The 10,151-nt window shown below is 42.3% G+C and overlaps 1 protein-coding gene across 1 annotated transcript in view; it reads right to left on the bottom strand.

Annotated features, from left to right (window-relative positions):
- Nucleotides 1-1,163: 1,163 nt before the first annotated feature.
- Nucleotides 1,164-10,151, bottom strand: part of Ranbp17 (RAN binding protein 17) — a gene marked incomplete at its 5' end in the record, with an annotated part of 334,601 nt that continues 325,613 nt past the window's right edge. Inside the window, 3 exons of the mRNA XM_033761473.1 lie at nucleotides 1,164-1,586; nucleotides 3,318-3,445; nucleotides 5,345-5,443. Of these exons, the coding sequence (XP_033617364.1) occupies nucleotides 1,490-1,586; nucleotides 3,318-3,445; nucleotides 5,345-5,443 (324 nt within the window). The remainder of the gene's footprint in view (nucleotides 1,587-3,317; nucleotides 3,446-5,344; nucleotides 5,444-10,151) is intronic.

The raw sequence follows: 10,151 nt of genomic DNA, 5'->3' as shown, positions 1-10,151 counted from the left end.
TTCTCTGAACAGCTACTGTTTTACAGAGTTCAACATTTGCCTTTTGAAGGAAAATTATATTTCCTAATAAAATATGCAGTAAGGCCAAGGCTTACTTATTCACTAAATACTACAAATGATCCCATCTATAGCAGTTTTCCTGAATTTCCTTTACACATGAAAGACAAACATTTTGAGATAAAGTTGGATAAGTGCTTTTATATGACAAGCCTGTCACAAAGTTCAACCATCAAGAAATGTTTCAAGAATACTACTCTGAAAAGTGAGATTATAACAGGAATCTATGGGATTATTTGTTTAACAGTAAGGCTGACCTTTCATGTCTTATCAAGAACAAAGGGCAGAATATTTGTTATAAGCCTGAACCATGAAGGCCGAACATTGACACACATTTGATAGGGCAATCTCAAATTAATAACCTATTTGTAGTATATCAAAAACTCTAAAGGCCTTCATTTTCTGGGTTTGAATTGAGTCAAAATCCCAACAATAGTTGAGTTTTTTTTGTTGTTGTTGTTTTTGTTTTTGGTACTGGGGATCGAACTCAGGTCTTTGTGCTTGGGAGGCAGGCAGTAGAACCACTAAACTAAATTTCTGGCCTTAAGAGTTTTTTTTGAGGAATGGAAACCAGCTGTTCCTGTTCTGAAAACCTAAACTTAGCACCTACACTGCTTTGGGTGCTCCAAGAAAGCAGAGTTGCTCAAATACTCTATTTTAACTAGTTACCTTCAGCTTCTCTTAAAAATCAAACAGAGCGAGAAGGACTGAATGCTGGCAGACCCAGAACTTGCTACAGGGGCTACATGACTCCTGGAGAACTCTCTCCGGCAGGCAGTAATTGCGCAGCTTAATTCTTCTAGACTGAACCACTTCAGATTTATGCCAGTGAAAAGCAAACATTGTTTGTAAGTCATTTAATTGTGTTACTGTCTCTCAACTTTATCAGATGCTGCTGAGGCCAAGAGGCCTGTGTGCAGTCCTGTGGGAGACTCTGCAGTACTCCCAGTCTCATTCTAAATGCCCACAGATCCAGAGTCCCTAATATGGGATCTTCCAGACGCAAAAACTACTACTAATTTAATGGGTTCAAGTGGCATCTGTCTCAATCTAAGATCCATGTTGAAGGCTCCATCTCTAAACTGACAGTCATGGCTGCAGAACCATTAACTAGTCCACACTTAGGTGCAAACCAGGTTTATTATGTTCTTTGGTTAAATGTTATTTCCACATACTTTCAGAGCATTATGACAATCCAGGTAATGATCTCTGATAGACTGAAAACACATGTTTTGCTTCTTCAGAGCAAAGACTGAATTTGTTTGTGCACTATTATAAATTTTTACAATTAGGCCAAACTTATAAAAAGGTAGGGCTTTTGCTTTTTGTTTTGAAAAATAGATTCCCCTGGGCTAGCCTGCATCACTGTCTTGAGACCCAGAATTCCGAGTCTCTTGATAATGGCTGCTCGGCAGAGGGTTGGAGAGTCAGGTCAGCTCATCATGTCCAGACTACATAGTTCAGGGCGGCCATCACTGCGCAAGGCCTCTGCCACATCTCTTCTGAAGACAGAGAGGTTCTGGGTGAACCTGTGGAAAGATGAAACAGTAAGCTGAAGCCAGTGCGAACCTGTGGACAAAAGGCTCCTGAAGGGTTCAGGATCCTAAGAGAACACCTGAAGGAAGGCTCCAGAGGACAGGGAGTTCCCTCCTCTTCACATCCCACTTTGCTGTGCTGCTGCCAGCACAGCCCTCCCAAGTTCCCGCTTGAGAAGACAAGGTTCCCACCAAATCCGCTCTAATCATTTCTGCTTGTGGAGTACATTTTGTGGTTCTATGATTTAAAAAAAAAATTTAAAGTCAAATTATACATGGATGGTAAGGAATATAAGGAAAAGAATCCAAGGTTATGTGTCAAACACTGGATTGAGTTTACATGTACTCATTTAATTATCACAAGTTTTCTCAAAGGTAGTTAGTGTCTTCACTTTACAGATGAGAAAACTGAATTAATGGTTACAAAAGATGGGGCACAAATCCTAACTCCTCCACTACTATCTGATGCTGGATGAATACTTAACCTTCTGTCTTGGTGGCTAATATGAGTGGCTACCTCACAGGACAGTAGGGGTGAGAATTTATTGAGATGATTGAGACTGTGCCTATAGACGCTGAACAATATCTGGTACGAGGAAACACCTAGTCCGTGCTGGCTGTTACTTTCGTGAAACTAGGAAGGCTGCCTACACCATTTTGGCGAGCAGCTCAGGAGTGCTCCTCCAGTTCCAAATCCCAGGTGAAATAGTTTCCCTCTGTACCTAAGATTTCCCCACTCATCAAGTGACCTTTCTAGATTTTGAGGTTGCCTGTTTCTGCCTGACAGAGGACTTTCGAATAAAACTTATAAGCAAGGGAACATGTCTGCACACCCTTCCTGACTTGGTCTTGTGTTATCAAAGCATTGGCTGGTAACTCCAGTGTACACTGCAGACGGCGATGATGAATGTCATGTGCTTCAAATGGGTGCAGCATTTAAATGCTACCACATTTATGAAGAGGCAGTTTTCCCCGAACACATTTCATCTATCATTCATTACTGTCTCCTTCACTAGAAAGTAAACTCTAGGTAAGAACCTTGAGCAGTTGGTTTACCTTAGGTAAATCTCAATGCCTGTACATACTAGCCTCAATAATGTCTGGTGAACTGAATGAATGAATGAATGAATGAACAAATTGGCTAGTGAGGCCTGGCCAATGAGTTTGGTTCCTCCTATTAAGCTCTCACAGGTAAAGGGAGGAACTAGTACTTAATGCAGGTCATCAGTCCATTGCACCATACTTTGCCACCTCTGTCATTCAACCCTCACAACTGTCAGTGTCTGCATTTTACTGCTGGAGAAACTGAGTAGAAAAGTTAATTGCCTTTCTGCCACACAGCCCATAGAGGGTCTGTCTGTCCTCAAAGCTTGTTTGTTAAAAATGCTGGAAGATTTTACTTATCTTCTGTGACAGATCTGAGCTTCCCTTCTTTTGATTTTTCCAATTACAGTTAATTTTCATATCTCTCGTGTTGGTGTATAAACTGTTTAAGGGCAAAGGCTGCATTCTTTTAATTGTGCATCTGTACAGTGCCTAGCGTTTTGTTTGGGAGAAAGCAGATACCCAGTAGTATGTCCTGAATGGAAATGCGTTGGGTTTAACATCACAAGATGTAACAGAGAAGCCACATCAAGATGTGAGCTATGTTAAGCACAGTCCAATTATTTTCACAAACCTGGAATGTCTGCCTTCCCCAGATATGCCCAACTAGGCGATGCTCACCTGTCTCTGTTCTTGATGGACAGATTCTGCTCCACGCCTTCCATCAAGTTCCGGAAGCACTGGGCAAGAACCTCCTGCTTAGGGAGAGGTTGGCTGTTTATCAGACTTGCTCTCAGCTCACTGAAATACTGTTGGGGGATAGAACCATGTCAGGGCTCTGACTCCAAACCTCACCTGGAGAACGATGAGGGGAGAGGGCCAGATGAACTCTGATCTGCTATGGGCTCATCAGTATTCACAGGAATTTTTGTCCAGGTCCATATAGAATTTTAAGCCCTTAGAGAAAACCTAAGCCACAGAGACATTCCTAGGTATAAAACTATATTATCCTTTCTCATAAAAATCTCTTGCTGTAATTGTTCTATTGTCATCTCTTAGGCTGACAGAGTCCTTCCTCCTCTGCAGGGGACTGAACCCATGGTCTCCCTGAATCTCATCGCCACTTAGCACAGAAAGGCTGAATGAAGAAGAGCCCCAGCCTGAGGGGAAGAACTTAAGTAAAGATGTCCAGGGAGCACTCTGGGTGACTGAAGGCAAGGCCAAGGGTCTCCCCGCAGGCCTCATCATCTTTCCTGGCTTCAGTGAATCACTCCTCAAACAACTCTGGGCTGTGTTCCAAGTCTCTGTCCTTGTGGGTTAGAATGGGTCCGCCCTGCTGAGGCAGGATACTAGAGGGGCTTGCCTGGTTCCGGGACAACTTGCTGGCACTAAGAAAAATACCTGTCATACCTGGTCACAAATAACTGCACAGCCCTTCTCTGCAGGGTCTGTGGGCTTTATACAAACACAAGCTCCGGTGCTAAACACAGTTTCTAATCATTGGAAACAACCTAATTTCAGCACAAAGGAAACATTTCGCCAGGCATGGCATCCCAAGTAGCATGGTATTTAATTTCCATCATACATTAAAACAGCTCACATCAAAAAATACACATAATTAATATGTAGTCAGGCTAATACTTAAATACTATATATCAGAGGCATTACACTTAAACTGCAATGTCTTCCTGAACAAGATCGGGAATGCACAAAACTACTTATTTTTCCCTTTTATAATGATGCAGTGACTCACACCAAATAGAAAATTATTAGTTTTTCACCCCAAACCATGAAATATTGCCTCCATCAGTAAAGTATAATATTGTGATGTCATAAGCTTTTTCTAAACACTGAATTTGCCCTTATTCCCTCTCAATCATTTTAAAAGAACTGCTCTCCTTTATAGAGCTTGGATTTAAATCACAATAACACCAAGGGAAGATGAATGACAGTGCTATTGAATGTGGCTAAAATTGGATACTTCAGCACAGGTGAATGATGAGACAACTCTTCTCTTTTTGATACATTTTCTTCTTCTATTAGTTTCCTTCCAAGGCTGGGATTTTAGTTTGAATTTTAATGTATGCAGCTGCCTCTTATCTCACTGTCTTTTTTTCCCAAGTACTATCTTATTGTATAGACAATTCATTCTCCCAGGCAGTAATACACTGTTCCTTCCTACTTACTTCTGGGGAGGCAGGGTAGGTTCAAAAGAAACCTGGAGAGGCTTGGGAGATAGCCCAGAGTGGCAAGTGCTCTTAAGAAGCTGGATATGTTGAGTTCCCCAGATGAAGAGCACTGTCTATATGTACAAGTCCCTAAAGGGCCACTGCTGCCACCATTTAGGGCAGCAGGGATCCAAGAAATAAAAGGAGGCCTCAAGAGGAGGCCAAAAAGGATCGCTACTCAGAATTCCTCAGAATATGGAGGAGGGAAGTGAGGGTGACCCTGAAACACTACTGGGCAATTTTCTACTGTCCCAGTTAGTGGGGGCTCTGGGTTCCAGAAGACCTGGTCTTGAGGCCTCTGTGTAACTGAAGAACTGAGGGCTCTGGGAAAGAGCCTTCTGGGGGAAGATGGCTTTGCTATGGAGTTGTCAAGGTCCCAGCTCAAACTCAGATGGCTTTGTGCCTCTGTGCTTCACCATCACAGCTTAGCTGGTGTACAGCTCCTCTGCTTCCAGGAGACCTTTCTGCAATCACACTCACCTTCTCATTGAGGAGGATAAGCCCCAGGAGAGGCCTGGACACTGACCACTGGTTTCTACAGTCTTCAAAGACAATGGTGTTCATCAGGACGGACATCATCTAGAAGAGAGTCACACGAAGATTGGAATGTCTTGGCTCACAGCTGCCCTGAAAGCCTGGCCTTTTATGTGCTCATCTTCCAAGCCCTCCAGCTTGCTAACAGTTGGGGGATTGGAGGGAATTTCTACGTAGATAGGTTTGCATATGAAAGTCCAGAAAACTGCCTGTATGAATTCTTGGCAGACTCTCAGCTCTTTGAGGAAGAGTCTCTACCACCAAAAGCTTGGCAAGAACCTTCTATGTGGGCAGAAGTCAGAGATCGCAGAGCCAAGTGGACCAGCCCCTGCCCCCCATACTTAGATGTTTTCCTGTAATGCTAGAGCACCAGGTAAAGGCCCAGCTCACCTTCCCATCTGCCTCATTTTGATTATATTGTTATGATTATGTCATGTTATGGACAGGCAACATATCTCCATAGCCTCTCTGAGAGAGTGGAATGGGATACATTCCATGTTACCTTGGAATACTGTTTCCTGCTACCTCAGTTATTCCTCATTCACTAATTCACTCACTCATCCATTCTCACCTACGAACACCCACATACTCATCTCTCCTTTAAATTAAAAATTCACGGCACATAGGGGAGATGAGAACACAGGCATCTACTACAACCTCTGTGACCAGGAATCTTGAGACCTTCTGGAAAAGACCATCTAGAAGAGAAGAGAAAACAGCCGGGAAAGTACTGTGGGCACTGAATCCTCAAAGAGTAGTGAGAGAGACTCCACAGAGAAGGTAACACTTAAGGAGTTCATCGTAAATGTATTCTAAGCAGGAGGAGGGTGGTAATGGACACAATGGGTTCTGCAGGTAAGGAACCCAGTGTGGCAAGACGGGGAGAGGCAAGCTTGAACTGAGGCTCCAGGACCAGGCTAGAAGACCATGCTGAGGAACCAGGACTTCATCCTGGTGATGAGGGAGCCACCGATGGGCTTGTGGCCAAGGTGACACAGTCAGATTTGCACTTAAGAAAGATTCCCTCTGGAGGCCTGCAGAATGTGCCCTCTGCAGATGAGACTACAAGAGAGGTGAAATGAGGCTGCTGCAACAGTCCAGGCAAGTGGTTATGAAGCAGGTTTTAGTCATTACTTGGAGTTGATGATAGTTTCTGTTTCTTGGACTCTATCTCTCCCTGCAGCCTTTCTGTTCTCACAGTCCCAGAGCCCCCCCACACCCCTGAAGGCAGAAGAAATGGCAATTATGTGGCAAAGACCACCAGACATATCACCCCAAATGGGCTTTGGTGATTCAGCTTGCTTTGAACATATTTGGTTGTGTCCTCTGGCATTTTTTTTTGTAATCCAATTTACCCTATGATCTCTGGCAAGTTACTGAACCTCTCTCCCTCTGTCTCAGTTTCATTAAAGAGAGAAATAATAATCCAGCACAAGGAAACTCTGAGAATCCAAGGGATGGTATTTATAAAGTGTTGCAAAGAGGAAAAAATGCTATAGACACTGGAGGTATATAGTAAGAGTAATGAGTGTCTTTGCAGCTCCAAACATTTGCCATTTCCTACACCACCACCATCATCATAATGATCAGACTGGCTGCAAATGAAATCTGGCAATTCTGTGTTTTCTGGATGTCCAGTTTCCCTGGAAAGAGGCTAGGTCTTAAGCTTGGCATGCTGAACATCAACTGCAGATAATGTTTCCAAATATAATCTAACAAGCAAACCAAACTCATAGAGCCACAAATTAAATTGACAAGAAAAACTAACAGATCCATGGAGACAGTCTAAAATATTATGGGCTTCACAGTCTGAAGGCAGAATGGATATTTTAATGGAGAAGATTAAAGTTAGAGGCACCAAATTCCTCCAGTAACTGACAAAGCATCCTGAAGTGATGTGCCAATTACTTTATATGGTCCTCTCGTGTATTCATTTGTCTGAATGCATGTATTTATGTCTGTAATAAGTAAGGAGATGTTTGAATAAAATACTTTTCTAAAAATAAAGTTGGCTAAAGTGGATGATTTTTTTTTCTTTTTCTACTTTTCTGGAAGTATGTAAAGTAGTGAGCAATCCGCTTAAATGACATTGACGTGGCAGCCAATTTTCAAAATTATTTTTTCTAATAGTCTTAGAGTAGGGTGTATGGGGAAAAACAGCCCAACCAATGGAGCAAATTCTTCTGGAATCTTGTTCTCTTAGCTCCCGGGACAACAAAGCCTTCTGGGTGCAGTGATGAAGTTCAGAGTCCCTTCACGGGTACTGTGAAATCCAGAATGAGGTCTCTGATTAAGTTCAAAAGTAAACACTGAAAGAATGGTGCTCTTAGCAACTCTGCATCCTTAGCCGGCAGTGTGATACCAGATACCATCAGCTCTTGGTGCAGGAACAGCTTTGTGAGCTGGGGCTTCACTCCTTCAACTTCTGTTCATTTTCTTCACTGCTACAGGGATAGATGGAATGGCCATTTCGAATCTGCCCAGTCCTGACTATATTCCCTAGGGCCTATGTCCCAAAATACACAAGTTATCCACTGCCATTATTGTAAGCAGGAGTGGGCCCATTGGGGAGGGGAGTTGTATGACTTGCTCAACTCAGGAAAACTCAACTCCATACTGCTTCAGGTGTTCCTTTACCCTCCTTCCTCCTCACAGGTGTTGGCAGGAGTTTGCAGGACATTTCTCTTAGTGATGAGAACCCAACATGGTGTGACAGGAACAGGCTTTGGACACAGTCAGAACTGAGCCCAAATCTGGCCTTGCTACTTAACTTGTGGCACAAGGCAAGTCTCTGAGCTCAACTCTTTCATAGAAAACAGGGGACTCTAACAACTACTTTGAATGGCTGCTGTGAGGAATAAGCTTTATATTTTGGAACATTTTCAAACATTTTATATTGTGCTTGCCACACAGTAGGAATTCAATATAATGTCTCCTTACTGCAATTGTGGCTACCCCCTCTGGCTTAACCCAGTGGAATTTAATGGCTCAAGAAAGTACCCCAACTAATGTCTTGATAAGGTATGAATAAATGATTACAGTCCCCTCACAATTATCTAATTTCATTGAGAACTGCAGTTTAGAAAATAATCTAAAACAGGAAGCAGTACAGAAAGCAACTCAACTTGGTCTGGTCTAGTTTGACTCCCGAAAGGCAGTGATTTTTATTATTTTCAAAACTTGTCCTGTGATCTAAATAAAACACAAAATTACTCCACAAAAACGTGACTTGGAAAAATAAAGCAATATTATACAATATACAGAGGTATTCATTTCCCAGCTCTTCTCTTACTCTTTACCCCAACACGAGATGTAAAGCACAAGCACAAAGTAAAGAAGACTCCATACCCAAATATGCAGTCCCTCCATTTCTCCAAAGCATGACAGTTTTAAATGCTCTTACTTCAGGTTTTTCCTGTTGTTTATCTTGCTGAAGTAGAATAAACACAGCTATGGTTATGTTGGATGCCCTACTGCTAGACAGTAAACAGTCACCTTTCCTAAGGAAGCTGCAGGCTCATGGGTCTACAGAAGGATGACTGCAAATATGTGAGCAGAGGCTGGGGAAACAGTTGCTGAGAAAATGGAAAAAGCCAGCTTACGTGAGTGCAAGGTGACGACTACACCAGAAGTGCAGTGGGAAGATTAGGCTACAGACTCCTGCAGTGCTGGGACTCTGAGAGTTTTTCCATTGTCTCCCCAGTGTCTAGCCTGGCATCTAACACACATCAGAGGCAGAGGAAATAACAACTGAATGAAATACAAGTACATAAAGGAAAAAATGAATAAATAAGAAAGGACTGAATGATGTATCATGAGCCAAAGAGGGAAAACAACATTGTACAGAAAACATAAGTTCTGGCCTCAGATTATGTCTAAAACTTGAAATGGTTAATTATCTAAACTAATAAATTGTTCATGTCCAAGAATCTTAACTTATGCACAAAGCATGAGAACATTTCTAAGCTCCTGCTATGCCTATACAAAGCAATTCCCAGGAAGAATCCTTGTTAGAGGTTTTAGGTTACAAAGGCCCAAGACTGGCCCATATTTTCTAATGAAAATAATTTCTATCTAAGTGTAAACTGTGCTTGATGAGCTTTCCTCACATCTAATAATAAGCATAGCTATCATTTATGGAGGGTCTTCTGGGTGCTCAGCACTCTGCTAAGTACTTGCACACACAAATCCTGGACTAACCCTGGGAAATAAGTATTATGTTCCATTTTATAGACCAAGGGTCTGAGGTCTCCAGCAATAAAGTAATTTATTCAAGGCATCATGGCTACCAGGTCATGTGCACAGGTCTGTTTCAATCTATCATGCCAGCTGGCTGACTGCCACCTTCAGGTGTGGACCAAGACCATCACAGTGATGACTGAGGCAGTGTGACTGGCTTCTGTTGCAGACTTCTGGAGACTGAGATGAAACACTCATTTTTGGACATGGCTCTTTTTTCCACTTTTAGTGGACCTCCGGGATGTGTTGCCCATGTGTCATCTTTCATCCAGGAACTCTGCCACTTGCCAATGAGTCAGGCAGACACTGAAATTCCTGAGATTAGAATCCAGGGCAATGATTGCTGTAGAATTCACGTCAGACCTTCTTGCCTCCCACCTAAAGCTTTTATAAATTTGGTTAATATATTTTGGGACTCTCAAGGTGAACTTCAGTAGATTTAATTGATAGGTTGTCTATGGAAAATAGTTTACTGAACACTTTTACAAAAACAATGATTTTGAATACTATATAT

This window comes from Fukomys damarensis, unplaced genomic scaffold (genome assembly GCF_012274545.1).
Source record: "Fukomys damarensis isolate Sample0158 unplaced genomic scaffold, DMR_v1.0_HiC HiC_scaffold_9, whole genome shotgun sequence".
NCBI lineage: Eukaryota > Metazoa > Chordata > Mammalia > Rodentia > Bathyergidae > Fukomys > Fukomys damarensis.
The sequence above is the reverse complement of the archived record's forward strand: the minus strand, read 5'-3'. Positions and strand labels throughout refer to the sequence as shown.